General features: G+C 60.1%; 2 protein-coding genes across 8 annotated transcripts in view; one reads left to right on the plus strand and one right to left on the minus strand.

Annotated features, from left to right (window-relative positions):
* Positions 1–47: 47 nt before the first annotated feature.
* Positions 48–17,669, plus strand: MYBBP1A (MYB binding protein 1a). Of its 3 annotated transcripts, none has more exons than XM_037732686.1 (26): positions 48–322; positions 491–586; positions 1,613–1,696; positions 1,795–1,869; positions 1,964–2,077; positions 4,055–4,230; positions 4,389–4,556; positions 4,685–4,802; positions 6,204–6,499; positions 7,413–7,523; positions 8,189–8,314; positions 8,524–8,691; positions 8,778–8,877; positions 11,170–11,266; positions 11,373–11,524; positions 11,789–11,875; positions 11,957–12,106; positions 12,181–12,351; positions 12,438–12,595; positions 13,794–14,046; positions 14,189–14,314; positions 14,396–14,464; positions 14,896–15,063; positions 15,278–15,379; positions 16,339–16,475; positions 16,641–17,669. In XM_037732686.1, exons 1-26 carry the CDS (start codon positions 125–127, stop codon positions 17,170–17,172), a joined length of 4,032 nt encoding a protein of 1,343 aa, XP_037588614.1. In that variant the 5' UTR covers positions 48–124; the 3' UTR covers positions 17,173–17,669. The 3 variants fall into 3 exon arrangements, with proteins under 3 accessions (XP_037588614.1, XP_037588615.1, XP_017367666.1); XM_037732687.1 differs by having other exon boundaries at positions 14,950–15,063; XM_017512177.2 differs by having other exon boundaries at positions 1,970–2,077.
* SPNS2 (sphingolipid transporter 2) overlaps positions 17,534–19,327 on the minus strand; it is a 39,500-nt gene continuing 37,706 nt past the window's right edge. For 2 of the 5 annotated variants that reach the window (XM_037732689.1, XM_037732688.1), the window contains exon 13: positions 17,534–19,102. In XM_037732689.1, coding sequence (XP_037588617.1) covers positions 18,616–19,102 — 487 coding nt within the window. In that variant the 3' untranslated portion in view covers positions 17,534–18,615. The remainder of the gene's footprint in view (positions 19,103–19,327) is intronic. The other 3 variants (XR_005197378.1, XM_017512178.2, XR_005197377.1) reach the window with 2 other exon arrangements.

Here is a 19,327-nt window from a genome sequence, read left to right on the forward strand (position 1 = left end):
CCCCCTGCCCCGCCCCTCCCAGGTCCCCCTCCGAGCCAACTCAAAAAACCAGTGCGCATGCGCCGCGCCCTGACCTGGAAGCGGCTGGATCCGTGACACACGTGTTTCTGTGAGTGTGGCGGAGATGGGGAGCCGCGAACCCGCCGAGCCCCTGTCGCCCGGAGACGCGACGCAGAACAGCGCCCGGCCTGCCGACCGCCACGGCCTGTTGAAACACAGCCGCGAGTTCTTGGACTTCTTCTGGGACATTGCGAAGCCTGAGCAGGAGACGCGACTTGCGGCCACGGAGAAGCTGCTGGAGTATCTGCGCGCTAGGCCGAAGGTGGAGCGGCGGGTTTGGGGCAGGGGCCGCGCACTTCCCGACAAGGAAGCGGCGTTGGGCCCAGGGGTTTGGGATGGGGGCACGTGGTCGCGAACCTGGATGCCAAGGTGCGCGGGGGCGTGCAGCTTCTTGTCACCGTTCAACACGAGGGTGCGCTTGGTTCCGTAGGGGTCCGAGATGAAATATGCCCTGAAACGGCTAATCACGGGACTCGGGGTCGGGCGAGAAACAGCCCGGCCCTGCTACAGTTTGGCCCTCGCACAGGTGAGGTGGTGTTCCTGGCAGGATCCCAGCCACTCAAGTGAAAACGGTGGGGTGTGAGGAGGGCGGGTGTCTCAGCGCGGCGGAGGGGCAGCCCGAGAGAAAAGTCGGGAGTGTAAGAGCTGACTGAAGGCCAGCCTGAGGGAGCCTCCTCACGTGAAGGTGAAGAAGGCGTGAGCAAGGCCTGTCTCCAAAGCAGTCCAGGCAGGCGGAGTGGAAAGCGGAGCAGGTTTTCTTTCTGGTGCTTGGGTTACCCGGCCTCTTAGATAACACTTGCTGGGAGCAGTGAGCGCTGAGTGGGGTGGGCTCCCTTAGGCCTGCAGGGGCATTCAGCTGATTGGAGTAGCCCACTCTCTGAGGAGCCCTGGCAAGGGGAAGAGCAGTTAAGACCCAGGCCCGCCGGGCCAGCCTGAGTGGAGCTCAGACCAGGCTGTGCAGAGAAGACCCACTGATTGAGAATTTCAGCAGAGCAGTCTAGGGGCTGTAGAAGGTACTTTTGTGGCTGGGAGCGGTGGTGGCTCACACTTGTAATCCCAGCACTTTGGGAGGACGAGGCAGATGAATCACCTGAGGTCAGGAGTTCGAGACCAGCCTTGGCCAACCGGTTGAAACCCCATCTCTACTAAAAATACAAAAATTAGCTGGGTGTGGTGGTGCGCACCTGTAATCCCCAGCTACTTTGGGGGCTGAGGCAGGAGAATTGCTTGAACTTGAGAGGTTGAGGTTGCAGTGAGCGGAGATCACAACACTGCACTCCAGTCTGGGCAATGGAGCAAGACTCCATCTCAAAAAAAAAAGAAAAACTGCCCTGGCCCAGCCCAGTCTGAGAACCACTTGCAGACGGTACTTTGGAAACCCTAGTGGAGATGGCGCAGGGAGGCAAGATTCGTTTCCCTGAGAGCAGCTTCAGAGGCATTCTTGGGGTGCGACTAGGCACCAGAGGCTTCTTGGGAGGAGTTGAAGGGGGACGGGAGGGTGAGGTGTGAGGATGTACTGGGCCCCTTCCTGATCCCCTCTTCCTCCTGGCAGCTGTTACAGTCTTTTGAAGACCTCCCTTTGTGCAGCATCCTGCAGCAGATACAAGAAAAATATGACCTGCATCAGGTGAAGAAGGTGAGAGTGGACCCGGCAAGGTCAGCAGCCCCGGGGGTGAGAGGCTGGGGGTGGCAAGTCCCACGGCCCCTCATGCTGTGCCTGGACTCCTTTTCTAGTCAATGGTGAGACCTGCTCTCTTTGGAAACCTGTTCGGAGTGCTCGCCCTCTTTCAGTCAGGCCGGCTGGTGAAGGTGAGCGCTTTGGGAGGGCAGGGGGATGTAGGCTGGCCTTGGATGGGTGCGGGACAGTAGCGGACCCTGCTCAGACCCTCTGTCCCTCTGTGGGGACCAGGACCAGGAGGCGCTGAGGAAGTCGGTGAAGCTGCTGCAGGCCCTGGCCCACCACCAGAACCACTTGCAGGAGCAGCCCCGGAAGGCCCTGGTGGACATTCTCTCCGAGGTATGAGCTCACCAGCCGTCCAGGCTCGGGAGGCATTTCCTGATACAGAGACATCAAGAGGGCTCAGATGAGAATCAGGAACAGCACTGTTCCATAGAAATATAAAGACATATAATTTGAAGTGTTTCAGTGAGTTTGTTGAAAAGGTAAAAAGAGGCTGGGCATGGTGACTCATGCCTGTAATCTCACTACAGGCATGTAGTGGTCTTAACTGGGCCAGTTAAGACCCAGGCCTGCCGGGTCAGCCTGAGTGGAGCTCAGACCAGGCTGTGCAGAGAAAACTCAGTGATTGAGAATTTCAGCAGAGCAGTCTAGGGGCTGTAGAAGGTACTTTTGTGGCTGGGAGCGATGGTGGCTCACACCTGTAATCCCAGCACTTTGGGAGGATGGGCGGATCACCTGAAGTCGGGAGTTTGAGACCAGCCTGACCAACATGGAGAAACTCCGTCTCTACTAAAAATATAAAAAATTAGCCAGACATGGTGGCGTATGCCTGTAATCCCAGCTACTTGGGAGGCTGAGGCAGGAGAATCGTTAGAACCCAGGAGTTGGAGGTTGCTGTGAGCCGAGATCGCGCCATTGCACTCCAGCCAGCCCAAGCCATATGAGAGCAAAACTCTGTCTCACAAAAAAAAAAAAAGGTAAAAAGAAACATTACAACTAATGACATTTACAACATACTAGATGATATAAAATGTCATTAGTAACATTTTACATCGTCTAGTATATCTAAAATATTATTTCAGTATGCATTTGTATACAAAACTGTTGAGCTGGCAGGGCGCAGTGCCTCATACCTGTAATCCCAGCACTTTGGGAAGGCCAGGTGGGTCAGTCACTAGGTCAGGAGTTCGAGACCAGCCTGGCCAACATGGTGAAATCCTGTCTCTACTAAAAATACAAAAAATTAGCCAGGCATGGTGGCAGGCGCCTGTAGTCCCAGCTACTCAGGAGGCAGGAGAATCACTTGAACCCGGGAGGCAGAGGTTGTAGTGAGCCGAGATCATGTCACTGCACTTCAGCCTGGGTGATGGTATGAGACTCTGTCTCAAAAAAAAAAAAATCATTGAGGTATCTTCACTCTTTTTTTCATTGTGTTTTAAAATCCAGCGTGTATTTTACACGTAGGCACATCCCTGTTCAGAATTGCCACCTTTCAGGCGCTCAGCAGCCCCATGTGGCTAGTGCCGCTCTAGAACTGAGCCTGGCACGAGGCAGGTCTATAAAACGTTTGCTGTTGCTGTCCTGTTCAAGGCTGGTCCCTTGTGGGCCTCCACTGCCTGGCTTGGGAAGGTATACCTAGACCTTTTTGCCACTGAAGAGAAAGGCAGGGGCTGGCAAGTTCCAGGCCAGGGCGTGCTGAGGAGTCTTGATCTCAGAGCCAAAAGGACCTGAATTCGAATCCCAGCTGTCTACCTAGGGCCCCTTATGTATAAAATGGGCTAGTCCTCTGAAATCCTGAAACCAGGAATAATTAAATGGGTAGCTCTGGCCAGGCGCCATGGCCCACGCCTTTAATCCCAGAACTTTGTGAGGCCGAGGTGGGCAGATCACTTGAGGTCAGGAGTTTGAGACCAGCCTGGCCAATATGGTGAAATCCCATCTCTATTAAAAATGCAAAAATTAGCTGGGCGTGGAGGTGCACACCTGTAATCCCAGCTGAGGTAGGGGAATCACTGGAACCGGGGAGGTGGAGGTTGCAGTGAGCTGAGATCACAGCACTGCACTTAGCCTGGGTGGCAAAGCAAGACTGTCTCAAAAAAAAAAAAAAAAAGGCAGGTAACTCCGGGCCGGTTAGCATCAGCGGGATGCTTGTCAAAAACCCAGCTGCCTGGGAATTTGAGTTTTTCAGCAAATGGCCTCTGATGACTCTGGCGCCTGGCCAGGTGGCCCTATGTCAGAGCCTGGCAAGTAAAAGAGGCCGCACTGGGCTCACCTTGCAGAGGAAGCCGCCATTTCTTACCCCTCCACCCTTAGGTCTCGGAGGCCACGTTGCAGGAGATGCTGCCAGAGGTCCTCAGCACCGACTTGGATGCGATGCTCAGCTGCCCTGAACAGCTGGGGCTCTTCCTCCTGGCCCAGCAGAAGGTGCCGTCTAGGCTCAAGAAGCTGGTGGGATCCGTCAACCTATTTTCGGATGAAAATGTTCCCAGGTGTGAGGGAGGTGGGTGGATTTGCCCTCCCTGGGGCTGTGGGACTGCATCTGGCCAGGCCCAGATTGGCCTTGTGGCCTGGGGGTACCCCTCCTGCTCTTGACACCCTAGCCCTTGCCGGTGACGCAAGCATTCCCTGAGTCCCCTGCCCCCCACAGGCTGGTGAACGTGCTGAAGATGGCAGCGTCCTCCGTGAAGAAGGAGCGCAAGCTGCCCACTGTCGCTCTGGAGCTGCTCCGCCTGGCACTCAAGGAAGACAAGTTTCTGCAGTTCTGGAAGGGGGTGGTGGAACAGGGGCTGCTGAAGCTGCAGTTCTGGCCAGCCAGGTGCGTGTGGCACGTGGCCTCTCTCAGTCCCCTTCCCTGTCTGTGAAGTGGGGCTGGGCTGCCAGTCCTGAGGTCCCTGCAGGGGGACCAAGGGCTCTGACCGTGCTCGGTCCCACACTCCCTCTTAGCTACCTGTGTTTCCGCCTGCTGGGCGCCGCCCTGCCCCTGCTGACCAAGGAGCAGCTGCAGCTGGTGATGCGGGGAGACGTGATCCGCCATTACGGAGAACACACGTGCACGGCCAAGGTGGGCGCACCGCCCGTGCAGCCCGATGCTGCCGGGAAGGCTAGGCAGGGGCTCTCCTTGCCAAGAAGGGGAGAGGGCACCTCAGGGGCCTGGCCGGAGACCTGGGTGTCCCCGCTGTCTGGGTAGTGAGCTGCCTGAACCCCTTCCCCTCTGACAGATTGTTTTGAGTTGGAGTTTCCTCCTGTCGCCCAGGCTGGAGGGCAATGATGCAATCTCTGCTCACTGCAACCTCTGCCTCCCGGATTCAAGCAATTATTGTGCCTCAGCCTCCTGAGTAGCTGGGATTACAGGTGCCCACCTCCACGCCCAGCTAATTTTTGTATTTTCAGTAGAGACAGGGTTTTGCCATGTTGGCCAGGCTGGTCGCAAACTCCTGACTTCAGGTGATCCACCCAACTCAGCCTCCCAAAGTGCTGGGATTACAGATGTGAGCCACTGCACCCGGCTTCCCTCTGACAGTTTTGAAAAGGAGCGGTCCCCTCTTGGGTGTGGGTAGCCAGCGGGCTGTTGAGACCTCTCTCCACCACCACTCTTGTTGCGGTGACGAGAACAGTCGTCATGACTGTTTGAGCGCCAGTGTGCCCGATGCCCAGTCAGCACTGCTGGGTTTACTGTTCTCAGCAGCTCATTTTATCTTTGCAACAAGTTTCCAAGAGCCGTCACTCTGGGTGAGGGGGCAGGCTTGAAGCATCAGGCAGTGGTTAAGAGCCTGGCTTGGACGGTGGCGTGCACCTGTAGTCCCAGTTACTCGGGAGGCTGAGGTGGAACGATCCCGTGAACCCAGGAATTGGAGGCTGCAGTGAGCCGTGATCGTGGCACTGCACTCCAAGGGCACAACTGGAGAAAATTCAAATGAAAAGGGCTTGGGCTGTGAGGCCAGACGTGGTCCCACTGGGAGCCCTCTGACCTGAGGAGTTTTATTCTGGGCGTTTTTGTGTCTCACTTTACTCACCTACACAATGGCAGTAATGGCCAAGTGCAAAGGGTTGCTAAAATGCTAAGCTACCAGACAAAAACACGGAGCGCGGGTCCTGGCAACACGGCAGCGCATGAGAGGTGGCTGGGTTCGGTCCCGAAGATGACACGGCTAGGAATGGACGGCGTAGGCCTTGAACCCGGGTCAGCCTAGCCTCTTAACCACCGCTCTGCCTGTGCGTTGAGCCAGGAAAACGGGCCATCCCCACCCAGCAATGTGGCAAGAGGGGCCTTCTGGGGCCAGAGACACTGAAGCTGGGGAAGTTGGACCTGGGGAGGCCTTGACGCCAGACAGAAGCACTGGGGTGACCAGGAATGGAGCAAGCTCAGGCGCAGCCCTGCTCTGTGCGAGGGAAGACCCTGGGCCTCAGTTTAACCCTAAAGGCTGCAAACTTATGGGCTCAGTGCCGTTCCTAACTCTTACAGCTCCCAAACCAGTTCAAGTTCGCCCCGGAGATGGAGGAGTACGTGGGCACCTTCCTGGAGGGATGCCGGGATGACCCTGAGCGGCAGCTGGCCGTGCTGGTGGCCTTCTCCACCACCACCAACCACGGCCTCCCGGTGGTGCCTACCTTCTGGCGGGTCGTGCGGTTCCTGAGCCCTCGGGCCCTGCAGGGCTACGTGGCCTGGCTGCAGGACATGTTTCTCCAGCCGGACCTGGACTCCTTGATTGACTTCAGCACCAACAACCAGAAGAAAGCTCAGGATGCATCGCTGCACGTGTGAGTGGACCGTGCGAAGGACCCCTCCTTCAAGAGCTAGCTTCCCTGGCCTGCAGAGCCCAGCGACCCCGGCCCCACCGCCCACGGTGTCCTGGCTCTAAACCATGAGCGGAGAGAGGGGAAGCACCGTAGCTCTCAAATGAGGCCTCAGTTTCCTTGTGAGGTCCCACACTGGCAATTGGGAGGGGGAGAGCTTGGTTTCTGTCTTTGAGATCAGTTAAAGGTTAAAGGAATGTCCTATTTTTGCCAGTTCATTCTTTTTTTTTTTTTTTTTTGATAGAGTCTGACTCTGTGGCCTAAGCTGGAGTGCTGTGGCGTGTAATCTCAGCTCACTGCAAATTCTGCCTCCCGGGTTCAAGCGATCAAGCGAGTCTCTGCCTCAGCTTCTCTAGTAGCTGGGACTACAGGCACCCACCACCACACCCAGCTAATTTTTGTTTTTTGAGATGGAGTTTCAGTCTTGCTGCCCAGGCTGGAGTACAATGGTGCAATCTCAGCTCACTGCAATCTCTGCCTCCTGGGTTCAAGTGATTCTCCTGCCTCAGCCTCCCAAGTAGCTGAAATTATAGGCATGTGCCACCATGCCCAGCTAATTTTTGTATTTTTAGTAGAGATGGGGTTTCTCCATGTTGGTCAGGCTGATCTTGAACTCTCGATATCAGGTGATCTGCCCACCTTGGCCTCCCAAAGTGCTGGGATTACAGGTGTGAGCCACCACACCCGGCCTTAATTTTTGTATTTTTTGTAGAGATGGGGTTTTACCATGTTGGCCAAGCTGGTCTAGAACTCCTGACCACAAGCAATCCACCTGCCTCGGCCTCCAAAAGTGCTGGGATTACAGGTGTGAGTCACTGGCCCCAGCCTGCTTTTGCCAGTTCTAAGTGGCTCATGTGACCTCGCCCCTGCACCCCAGGCCTGAACGAGCTGTGTTCCGGCTGAGGAAATGGATCATCCTCCGACTGGTGAGCCTTGTGGACAGCCTGCACCTGGAGATGGAGGAGGCCTTGACGGAGCAGGTGGCCAGGTAAGAGAGGTGCTAGCGCTTCCCGCGGGCATGTGGACAGGGGATTGAGCCCCTCAACTCATCCTGATTTGTGTCCTCAAAGCCAGAAGCCTTTGGGTTGAGTCATCAGTGGGGAGCAGGCACAAGGGGACTTGGGAATTCCTCTGGAGCTTGTAGGGAAGGGACCCAGGAGGCACCCCAGCTGCAGGCACCTAAGGGATTCGGGTGTGCTGTGCGTGCCCTGCAGGGAGCCTTTGCACGTGGGTGGCGTCGGGGAAGCCTGCCCCACACCTGCCTCGTCTGTGCCCGAGCAGAGCTGGGTGCTCACCTCACCCTCAGCGTGCCCAGTTGCAGGAGGGGGCTGCACTGGCCCTGTGTTTGCAGGAGCAGTGGCATAACTCGGCTGTGACCACACAGCCTCACGTCTCTTGGTTCCTTGAAAGGGGCACCGATTCTCTCCCCCCAGCTCAGGTTGAGCCGTGTTCAGCTGGGGATCCAGCCCTTCCTGGCCCAGCCACCTCCAGCCTTGCCTGTGAGGGCCCTGAGGACTGTACCCAGAGCAGAAGGGGACAGAAGGGCTCCCCTCCTCCTCCTGGCCTTGAACCCTGAGTGATGTCATCCGGGGAGGGGAGCCCGTGGAAACAAATGGCCCTGAACGGCGCTGGCTGCTCTCCTGCCCGCCCCAGGTTTTGTTTGTTCCACTCGTTCTTCGTCACAAAGAAGCCCACATCCCAGATCCCCGAGACAAGGCAGCAGCTCTCCCTCCCTTTGGAAAGCCAGGCCCGAGAGGCCGTCAGCAGCGCCTTCTTCAGGTGAGCCTGGGGCGGCTCAGGAGAGGTCCGAAGGTGGGAAGGTCCTGAGGACGCCTGCTCCCTGCAGTTCCCTACACGGGGGACAACGGCCGGGGCCCAGGGAGTTCTAGCAGGTCCTGGAGAGGTGGGAGACCGAGCCCTGGGGAGGGCAGAGGGAGCCGGCTGCATTCACTCATCGGCCTGGTGACCAAGCCCTGCCCCTCGCCTAGTCTGCTGCAGACCCTCAGCACACAGTTCAAGCCAGCATCGGAGCAGACCCGGGGCGGGCAGCCCTGGACCTACCGCCTGGTGCACTTCGCAGACCTGCTGCTGAATCACAGCCACAGCGTGACCCCCGTGACACCCCTCACTGCGCAGCAGCGCCAGGCCTGGGACCGGTGAGTGGGTGGGATTTCCAGGGGGTGGGCAGGACACTACAGTCTGATGGCGGCCGGGGCCTGAGGATCCGTCTGGCTCCCCACAGGATGCTACAGACTCTGAAGGAGCTGGAGGCCCCCTCCTCAGAGCCCAGGGCTGCCGCCTTCCAGCACCTTCTGCTGCTCGTGGGCATCCACCTCTTCAAGGTACTGTGGCCTGGGACGGAGGGGCCGTGAGCCTGGGGTCCTGCAGCTGTGAGGGCTATGGAGGGGAGCCAGGAAAGGCTTGGGGAGTTACGTTGGGAGGTTTCCTAAGCCAGCCTCGTCACGGGTGGAATTATCACCCAAGGAAACATCACTCCGGCCCCTGCAGGCACCGGCTGGTGTCCTGAGCTTTCCAGGCAGGCCTTCTTAATCCCCAGAACTTGAGGCAGACTCCGCTTCTCCATGTTTGACATGGGAAAAACCGAGACTCGGAGGCAGAGTAGCTTGCACTGTACCCTCTGGCTGTGGGAACACCTTCTGGCCACGGGTTCTCTAGAACCACGGGGTCTCCCTGTCAGTTCTTCCCATCAGGAAGCCCTGACCACAGTCAACACTCAGTACCTTGATTCCTTTTTTGTTTGTTTGTTTGTTTGTTTTTGTTTTTGAGACAGTCTCACTCCATCACCAGGCACCAGGCTGGAGTGCAGTGGCGTGATCTCAGCTCACTGCAACCTCCGCCTCCCAGGTTCAAGCAGTTCTCCTGCCTCAGCCTCCCCAGTAGCTGGGACTACAGGTGTGCCCCAACACGCCCAGCTAATTTTTTTGCATTTTTTGTAGAGACGGGGTTTCACCATGTTGGCCAGGATGGTCTCGATCTCTTGACCTCGTGATCCTCCCACCTCAGCCTCCCAAAGTGCTGGGATTACAGGCGTGAGCCACCGCGCCCGGCCGTCTGTTTGTTTTTTGAGATGGAGTCTTGCTCTGTTGCCCAGGCTGGAGTGCAGTGGTGTGATCTTGGCTCACTGCAAGCACCGCCTCTCAGATTCAAGCGATCTTCCTGCCTCAGCCTCCTGAGTACCTGGGATTACAGGTGCCTGCCACCGCGCCTGGCTAATTTATGTATTTTTAGTAGCGACAGGGTTTCACCATGTTGGCCAGGCTGGTTTTGAACTCCTGACCTCAGGTGATCCACCCGCCTTGGCCTCCCAAAGTGCTGGGATTACAGGTGTGAACCACTGCATCTGCCCTTACCCTGATTCTTAGAGAGTTTTCTTCTCACAACATGGGAGGCTCTTATCGAGGATGCTGGTCTTACGTAGCCTGAGTAGATGGGTCTCTCACTTGCCCGTCTGGCCACTTGGCTGTGGAGGTTTTACTTGCCAGCTTTGGTTATTCCGAGCCCAGCCTGTGGATGAGCTGTGTGGGTAAAGGTCGCCCATGATGCCCCTGCTGATTCCAGGACACACGTGGACCCTGCAACCTTAGAGTCTCTGGTCTTGACTTGCACAGAGGCGGCTGCAGTTTGCTGTGCCAAACCTTCAGATAAAAGGTGCAGCTGTGGCCGGGCGCTGGGGCTCACACCTGTCATCCAGCACTTTGGGAAGCCGAGGCAGGTGAGTCACCTGAGGTCAGGAGTTTGAGACCAGCCTGGACAACATTCTGAAACCCCGTCTCTACCAAAATACAAAAATTAGCCGGACGTGGTGGCCTGGGCCTGTAATCCCAGCTACTCAGGAGGCTGAGGCAGGAGAATCACTTGAAGCCGGGAGGCGGAGACTGCAGTGAGCTGAGATTGCACCTTTGCACTCCAGCCTGGGCGACAGAGCGAGACTCCGTCTCAGAAAAAATGAATAAATTTAAAAGGTGGGGCCCAGAGGACGGGGACCTGCGTGGCACACAGCCTGGGAGCCGGGGGCAGTGACCAGGGCCTCGGGCTGCTTTCCCCATCCTGGCCTAAACGTTGAAGCTGCCCACTGCGTTGTGAGGGGAAAGTCTGCCTTTTCGGTACCAAAGATCACACAGTTGTCAAGATGCCCTGCACACAAACACACTCCGCCACTTCAGTGCCTGGAGTCTGGGGCTATCCCGTCAGATGAGTTCAGATATAATTAAATCAGTTGAAACTAATGATTTTCAATTCTGTCTGATGCCAAGCCAAGCATGGAGGAAATAATCTAGAATGATGAATTGGGGGCTGGGGTTTGCTGGCTGCTCTGGGACCCTGACCGTCCTTGTCAGCTCTGCCTGTCTTGAGTGTCAGTGTGGGAGCTGGCCTCCTTGTCTGTCCCCTGCAGGTTTTCAAATCCTGTAACTGTGTATGAGGTGTAAAAAGGCCCTCAGCCCTCAGTATTCTGGGGTCCAGCTGGTGTCTTCCATTCTGGATTGCGGGGTGGCTGGCCGGGGCGGGCCAGTGGCTGGGCTGTTGAAGGCTTCTGGTGCCACCACTTCCTTTTGGCCAGCCCCTTGCCTGGCTCAGAAGGGCTGTCCCCAGTGTGTGTCCTGCCCTGTCCCCAGTCCCCTACAGAGAGCTGTGACCTGCTGGGTGACATCCAGACCTGCATCAGAAAAAGCCTGGGAGAGAGGCGCCACAGGAGCCGCACCAAGGCCATTGGTAGGTCCTTGCTCCTGGGACAGGGTGTGTCCTTGGGCATGAGAGGGACTGGAGTGGCGCAGTGAGGCCAGCAGTCCCCTCCCTGGGCTCAATCCCCTCCTTGCAGACCCCCAGGAGCCCCCATGGGTAGAGGTGCTGGTGGAGATCCTGCTGGCCCTGCTGGCCCAGCCCAGCCACCTCATGCGTCAAGTGGCCCGGAGCGTGTTTGGCCACGTCTGCTCCCACCTGACCCCACGTGCCCTACAGCTGATTCTGGATGTGAGTTGGGACCTTTGGGAATGCACCTTGGGCTGGGGCTCACTGAGCAGCGAGCTGCACCGTGTGGGGGAGCACTTCAGCCTGTGGCCTCCCAGCCTCCCTCCTGCGAGCCTGCGCCTGGTGGGAGGGGTATCGGCAAGGCCCTGTCCTGGCCTGGCAGGGTGTGGCCACCTCTCTTAGGCTGTTTTCTTCCCTGAAATGGGGACCTTTGGCCAAGGCCGGGCGGGGCCCGCAGATGAGTCAGTGGCCAGGTCTCCTCCCCAGGTGCTGAACCCCGAGACCAGTGAGGATGAGGATGACCATGTGGTGGTGACGGACGAGTCTGACGAGCGGTGGCTGAAGGCTTCAGAGGTGCTGCCGGCGCGGGCCAGGCGGGGTGGCAGGAGTGGGAAGATCGGGAAGGTGCGTGACGCACCTGCCCCCACCCCACAGGACAAGAGCGAGGACAGCGAGGAGAACAGAGGCTCGGAGAGTGAAGACGAGAGCGATGGAGGGGAGAGCGAGGAGGAGGAGCGCGACGGGGACGTGGACCAGGGCTTCCGGGAGCAGCTGATGAGTGTGCTGCAGGCTGGGAAGGCGCTGGTGAGCAGGGCCGGGGAGGGCTCGTGAGTCCCCGTGTTGTGTGCCAGGCTGACCGCTGGGCCTCTGTCCCTCAGGGTGGAGAAGAGAGCGAGGACGAGGAGGAGCTGGGGGACGAGGCTATGATGGCCCTGGACCAGAGCCTCGCCAGCCTCTTTGCCGAGCAGAAGCTGCGGATCCAGGCCCGGCGAGACGAGAAGAGCAAGCTGCAGAAGGAGAAGGCGCTGCGGCGCGACTTCCAGATTCGGGTGAGCCTGGGGCCTGGCGCCCCCACCACCTCCATCACCGCCCCGTGCCCCACCCCCGCCTTGCTGACCAGCTCTCCCGGCCGCAGGTGCTGGACCTGGTGGAGGTGCTGGTGACCAAGCAGCCCGAGAACGTCCTGGTCCTGGAGCTGCTGGAGCCGCTGCTGCGCATCATCCGGCGCAGCCTGCGCAGCAGCAGCTCCAAGCAGGAGCAGGACCTCCTGCACAAGACGGCGCGCATCTTCACGTGAGCGAGGGGCAGGGCGGGTGGGTGCGGCCAGCAGTCCCCAGCCCCCAGGCAGAACTCCTGGCTTGCTTTCTGTACGGGAAGGAGAGAGCCAAGCTTCCAGCCTGGGCCCTAGCTTGCAGGCTCACCGCTCAGCCCTAGGTCACGTGTCATTCAGCGATTCACACGGTCCTTGGTCCATCCCTGTGTTCTCCTGACACGTGCGAGCGGTGCCCTGGAGCTGGGGTCCATCCTAGCCCTTGACAGTCTCCAGTGGGGCTGTGTGGGGACAGTGGCAGCACCTGTGGCAGGGGACACCCACCCAGTCCTCAGAGGTGCAGTGTATCTGGGAGTTTGTCAGGTTGGGAGGCCTTGGGGAGTGCAGAAAGGGGAAAGAGCGTCCCGATGAGAGGCGGTCAGGCGAGGCGTGAGGCCACAGGCCCCTGTACCCTCGAAGGCCCTGACCCTAGCGGGGCTGGGGGCCACAGAGGCATTTTCAGCAGGAGCATTGGCATGGGGAAGGCTGTGGGTCTGGTTTCCCTTTTCGGAAATGGCTGGCGGTGTGGAGAAGGCTTTGGGCAGGGCTGGGCTGGAGGCAGGGCCCAGCAGGGAGGGATGGCAGGCGGGGGAGAGCCAGGCAGGAGCCAGGTGCAGACCTGCCTTCAGGGCTCAGGTGCTGGGCAGTTTGAAGGCCTGGGCCCCTGGGCACTGCCCGGATGGTCTGCAGGGCGGGGGGCGTGGCTGGCGGTCATCCTCCACTCATCCCCAGGCCACACCTTCTCAGGTAGTTCTGCCAGTGTGTGTGGACTGTGTTGTTCGCTGAGCACCCTGCCACTCGTCCCCACTCTGTCCCGGCCCTGCAGGGCCACACAGGGTTCTGAGCACAGAACCCTCGCCTCACTTTACAAAAGGCCTGGAGGCCACTGCCCCATGAGGGACGAGTATGGACAAGAGAGGTGCGCCAGGCGGGTGGGTGGCCCTGGTGCAGCCCCCCCTCGGGGAGCTGTTCTGTTCTCCCCCGGGTGCCCCTTTGCCAAAGCACGCTGAGCCCACATAGCTCCCAAGCACTACAGGAGGCCCTGCCTTCCTCTGTGGCCTCGGTCACGCCTGTCTTCCAGGTCTGTTTCCTCACCTGTAAAGTGAGACTTGCTTGGCGCTGCTTGGCAGAGCGGGGTGGACTGAGTCTGTTCTGACCAGCTCTTGTCCTCACCACCCACAGGCACCACCTGTGCCGTGGCCGTCGCTACTGCCACGACTTGGGTGACCGCGTTGAGGCCCTGCATGGCCAGGTGGCGCGGCTGGTGGAGCAGGCTGGCCGCCAGCCCGACTCCTCCACCGCCCTCTACCACTTCAACGCCTCCCTCTACCTGCTCCGGGTCCTGAAGGGCGGCACTGCCGAGGGGCACTTGCATGAGACACAGGAGGAGCTGGAGGCTGGCACCAACCCCAGCCCCGTGCCCGAGGGCCCGCAGGTGAGCAGGGCCTGGCCTAGGCGGAGCCCACACACTTCACACTTCCCCAGGACCCACCCTCCGCCGTCCGAAGCTAGCCCAGTCTCTGCTCCCGTCCCAGCGGCCCTCTCCTGGCCTCAGCCAGCTCTCTCACCTGGCCTAGGCTGCCGGCTGCCTGGACTTGAACCTCGCGATGCGTGTCTACTCGTCAGCACTGAGCTCCTTCCTGACCAAGCGCCACAGCCCCCTCACGGTCCCCATGTTCCTCAGCCTCTTCTCCCGGCACCCCGTGAGTGTCGGGGCCCACCCTGCCCACTTGGGGTCCCCTCTCTGCCCCACCCATGCCTCACAGGCCTCCCCTCCCCGCCAGGTGCTCTGTAAGAGCCTGCTCCCCGTCCTGGTCCAGCACATCACAGGCCCAGGGCGGCCCCGCCAGCAGGTAAGAGACTTCCCGGCTCCCAGCCCAGGGCCTGTGTGAATTAACCTGCTTAACCCGCTTCTGAGGGCCCAGAGCACTGCTCTGGTGAACACGGGCAACCGTCCCTGCCACACCGTGAGCACAGAGGCACTGAGGGGGCGGGGCCAGCCTCACTCCTGCAGCCACTGCTGCCCATCTGGCCACACAGAGGACACCCCGGTAGTGTCTGCTCAGGTGCCAGGGCTCCTGGGGGCAAACTGAATGAAGATGGCATTAGCCAGGAATGGGTAGGAATTGTCCCACCTGAGGTCCCACCTCTATCCAGCTGGGAGGCCTCGGTGCCCCCACCTGTACATGAAGGCATGCGAGCAGGTGGTCACGGAGCCCAGAGCAGAAGGTGGCCTCACATGCCGCCCACAGCCATGCCTAGCAGGCCCCCTCGCCCCCGTCAGTCTCTTGCACCCGATGTGCTGAGGCTCCAGGCACCCACCTTCACCCAACCACAGGCCCAGGCCTGCCTGCTGCTACAGAAGACCCTGTCCATGCGGGAGGTGAGGTCGTGCTTCCAGGACCCCGAGTGGAAGCAGCTGATCGGCCAGGTCCTGACAAAGGTCACGGAGGTAACAGCTAGGGGGCGCCCTTCCTCCCTGCCTGCTCGGGATGGGTTCTCTGGGAGAGGACAAGCCAGGATTGGAGCCTGAGCCTCCTGGAGTGTGGGACAGGGAATTGGGATTGTCCCAGGAGATGGTCCCTGCCTCTGGGCTTTAGTCTCTGCTGGGAAACAAAGGCTTTGACATCTCTCCGGAGTGCCTCAGCCCAACCACCCCTCCCCAGAACCTGCGCACACTGGGGGAGGCGCAGACCAAGGCGGAGCACCAGCAGGCGCTGTCCTCCCTGGAGCTGCTCAATACTGTCTTCAGGACCTGCAAACACGAGGTGAGGCGGGGCCCAGCCCGGGGCAGTGTCAGGTTCCTCCTGGGGGCCTCGGGGCCTCCCGGGCAGCAGTGCCATTACCCAGGCCGGACCTTGGGGGCGGGGGTCATGTGGGGAAGGTTCTCAGTGCCTTGGTCAGGGCTCTGGGCTGTCATTGTGCAGCTACAGAGCCGTGGATGGGCGAGTGACTAGGAAAGGGACTGTGCCACCCTGTCCTGCAGGGTGTGGCGCTGCCATGTCAGTGAGAAGGCTGAGAAGGGGTTGGCAGGGCTGGAGACAGTGGAAGGGTGGGAGAAGACTCGGTGGACATACATTAAGGAGGCCATGTTTCCAGGCTGGTGCAGGGTGTGGGCAGGTGGACTGTGACATGTTGGGTAGCCACAGGGCAGGGCCGGGAGGCAGCTGTAGGTGGCCATCTTGGTCCCCCAGTCTGGCCCAGAGGGCAAGGTTTGGGAGGCCTCAGCATAGGTGCCAGTCAGCCCTTACGGAGGGAGAGCCTGCCAAGGCTGCGCCAGCGGGCAGAGGTGGGGCCGGGGATGGGGCCTTGCAAAACTGGGTGATGGTGAGGAAGCCAGGAGAGCGGGGCTACTGGAAGCCAGCAGATTCCAACAGTAACCCATTCAGGGCGTGCAGGGAGGCTGGGGGGAAGGGTGTGGGCAGCCCCACAGTGATGGAGTGGCGGGGATGGCCCTCCTGGAGGTGGGCTTGCTAGGGCCATGGTGGAGGCTCTGAGACCAGGCCTCTGGCTGTGGGGAGGAGGAAAACCAACACCTGGGCACATGTTTCCTCTAACGGTGAGAGAGACACGGACACCTTAACAGGCAGAAGGAGAGGCTGAGGCCCAGGAGAGTGGAGGGGTCACTGGCAAGACAGCAACGGGGCCAAGGTGGCAAGAATACCGGGAACCCCAGAGAGGCCTGCCCGCTGCGGCCACCACCGCTCTGCCTTCCCACCCTCTGCAGAAGCTGACCTTGGACCTGACGGTGCTCCTAGGCGTGCTGCAGGGGCAGCAGCAGGGCCTGCGGCAGGGGGCGCACTGCACCGGCTCCAGCCGCCTGCTCGACCTCTACTGGCAGGCCATGAAAACCCTGGGAGTCCAGTAGGTTCTCGGCGGGGGACGCACACTTGGGCGGGGCTTGGATCGCCCTCACACTGCTGCACACACTCAGATGTGGGAGCCCTCGGCCCCTGGGGCCCCGTGGGACCCGGGTGGAGGTGGCTGCCATCCTCACTGGCACCTTCTTACCTGCTCACTCCCTTTCAGGCGCCCCAAGTTGGAGAAGGATGCCAAGGAGATTCCCAGCGCCACCCAGAGCCCCATCAGCAGGAAGCGGAAGAAAAAGGGATTCTTGCCAGAGACAAAGAAGCGCAAGAAACACACGTCTCAGGACGGCACGCCCGCAGCCACCGGGGGGAGCCAGCCCCCCAGTACGGGCAGGAAGAGGAACAGGACAAAGGCCAAGGGCCCGGCCCGGGCCAACGGGATGCCTTCCACCAAGGGCCCAGCCCCTGGCACCCCCACCCTGAGCCCCAGCCCCCCTGCCAAGTCCCCAAAACTGCAGAAGAAAAACCAGAAGCTGTCCCAGGTGAATGGAGCTCCCGGCTCCCCGACGAAACCTGCAGGCCAAAAGAAGCACCACGAGGCTCCTCCCAAAAAGGGGGTCTTGGACAAATCGCCACCATCCACACTGGCACGGAAAAAGGCAAGGCCGCCTTTGGTTAGCAGGAGCCCCAGCCTGCTCCAGAGTGGAACCAAGAAGAAGAAAACGCAGCTGAGGAAGGCGGGGAAGCCCTGAGTGCAGGCCACCCTCAGCCTCCATCTGCCCAAGACTCCTGTTTTTCCACCATGATTTTGAATATGCAAGCCACTTCTAAGGCTCTGTCCCCAGGGAGGGTGTCACTGCCTGCCCAGGCATCCTGCTTTGGTAAGCACAGCCCAAGCCGTTCCTGCAGGGGTCCCAGGATGCAGAGACTCCCCCCCCACCCTGGGGGGTTCTAGACTGGAAGTGTGGCTTCAGGGCCCTGTGGGCCAGGTCCAGGGCTCTGGGGTTCGCCTGGGTGGGTACAGGGCGACATGCTGGCTGCAGGCTGGGTACAGGTGTGACCGTCACTCGCATCCCCCCCCCCAGGCTTTTTTGCTAAGGGAGCCACAGGGGGTGATTTAAATAGGTTTATTTTTTCATTTACAAGAGGAATATATTTGGCTTCTCTCTTAAGACTCTGAGATTCACAATCAATCAGCAGCTCTAAAAAATAAAGGAGCAGTTTGGCTTCCGGAAGGAAGAGGAGGCAACACTTGGACCTGGTTCTTGTACAACAAGAAAACATCGCTGGGGCCCCGGCTGAGGCTGGGGTGGAGGCCAGGCTTCGGGGGTACCACCCCCACCCCACCCTCATCAGGCCTCCCCGGGTACCCCAGAGCTTGGTGGGTGGGTATTCCATTAGCTTACACCCACTGAAGCTACAGCCAGCCAGTAACTAGGGGGGAAGAGCATTGTCCAAGCCAGCTCTCGGGGTCTCCTGCTGGCCACTGGGGCCCCCCACACCAGCACCACCTTGATGGCAGCACATGTGCAGGGAGTGTGTGACACAGGAGCTAAGCTCCCCCAAAGGGGTTTGGGGCTGGTGTGACGTTGGCAGCTGCACCCTGGTGTGCGCACAGGCGTGAGTGGGGTGATCAAAGCCAGGGTGAAGGCCTGGCCCCGGGGGTCATTTGTGTGATAGGGGCGGGCCTCTCCCAGCTCCTCAGCCCATGCAGGAAGCTTTGTGGAGAGCTGCTTCCTCCAGCAGAGGAGCCCTGGTGGCTGCCCCGTGGATTCTAGGAATGGTCTGGGCCCTGGCCCTGGCCCTGGCCAAGGCTCAGCCCAGCCTCTGGAGGGAGTGGGTTCCTGGCTGGGGGTGGTGGCAGGGAAGGGCTAGACAGCAGAAATATTCCTGGGGCCACCAGGAGCCCTGCAGAGGTGGGCTGGTGTGTGAACCCCCGAGACCACGGGCCTGGGGCCCAGGAGGTGTGCCGCTGCAGCCAGGGCCTTCACCCCTGGTGATGCCAGCTTATCAGAACAGTCCCCGCCTGGGACCTCCAGGCCAGCAGCCAACCCGAGATAGTGAGACAGTGGTCTCCAGAGAGACCGGCCCGGCCAGGGGGTGCCCAGCTTCATCTGCCAGGTTGAGTCCGATGTCCCCAAGGTCAGAGGCCAGCTGAGAAGCAGTGGTCCTGAATGCCGGCCCTTGCCTGGGCCTCAAAGCTGGGACTGCCGCCCCAAGGCCTGGGCCGTTCCCACTCCGTATGGCCCAGGGCCTGGTGAGTCTTCAAAACTGCGGATGGTGCTTTGCCCAGCAAGTTGCCTGGGAAAGTCCAGCCCCCTGGCCCTTCGTTCCAGGGAGGGCAGGGACTTGCCCAGGATCACATAGGCTGGTGGCAGGCCAGGCTCTCGCCGGACACCCACTTTGGGCTGCCTTCTTCCTTGGCCCCAGGGGCCTGGCAGCCCAAACCTAGGGCCAGGAATCTGTCCAATCTCGCGGCTCCAACGCACACAGCCTTCCAGGGTGACTGAGGACATCGCCTCTTCCTGAAGCCAGGGCCACTCAGCAGGCCCTGGCCAGAGCAGGTAGTCGCCTAGCCGTGGATCACACAGAAGGCCGGTGGGCAGCCCAGGCGGTCCCAGACGCTGTAGGACACCTTCCAGACTAGGTGGGAGTGTGGGTTCTTCATTGTCCCAGTGGCACCTGGGGAAAGGGGCATCAGGTCAGAAACGGGGCTCAGTGGGGCCCCCTGCCAGGCTGCCCTCCCTCCTCCACTTGCCATTGGAGCAGCAGGCCTCCCCCTGGGCTTGGGGCTGTGAGCCTGGTTCTCGTGCTGCTGGGAAGCTCTAGCTCCCACAGGGAAGGTCCGAGGAGCCAGGCCCTGGTACATCCAGGAGGACCCGGGAGGGCGGAAGTCCGGATAGAGTG

Source organism: Cebus imitator, unplaced genomic scaffold, assembly GCF_001604975.1.
Source record: "Cebus imitator isolate Cc_AM_T3 unplaced genomic scaffold, Cebus_imitator-1.0 Scaffold464, whole genome shotgun sequence".
NCBI classification, from domain to species: domain Eukaryota; kingdom Metazoa; phylum Chordata; class Mammalia; order Primates; family Cebidae; genus Cebus; species Cebus imitator.

What these genes read in the sequence shown, in the direction of transcription:
- MYBBP1A (XM_037732686.1), top strand. Translation starts at nt 125, where the DNA reads ATGGGGAGCCGCGAACCCGCCGAGCCCCTGTCGCCCGGAGACGCGACG. An exon ending in ACAGTTTGGCCCTCGCACAG is followed by an intron (nt 587 to 1,612) that starts GTGAGGTGGTGT and finishes TCCTCCTGGCAG; the next exon opens with CTGTTACAGTCTTTTGAAGA. An exon ending in GCCTCTTCTCCCGGCACCCC is followed by an intron (nt 14,315 to 14,395) that starts GTGAGTGTCGGG and finishes CCTCCCCGCCAG; the next exon opens with GTGCTCTGTAAGAGCCTGCT.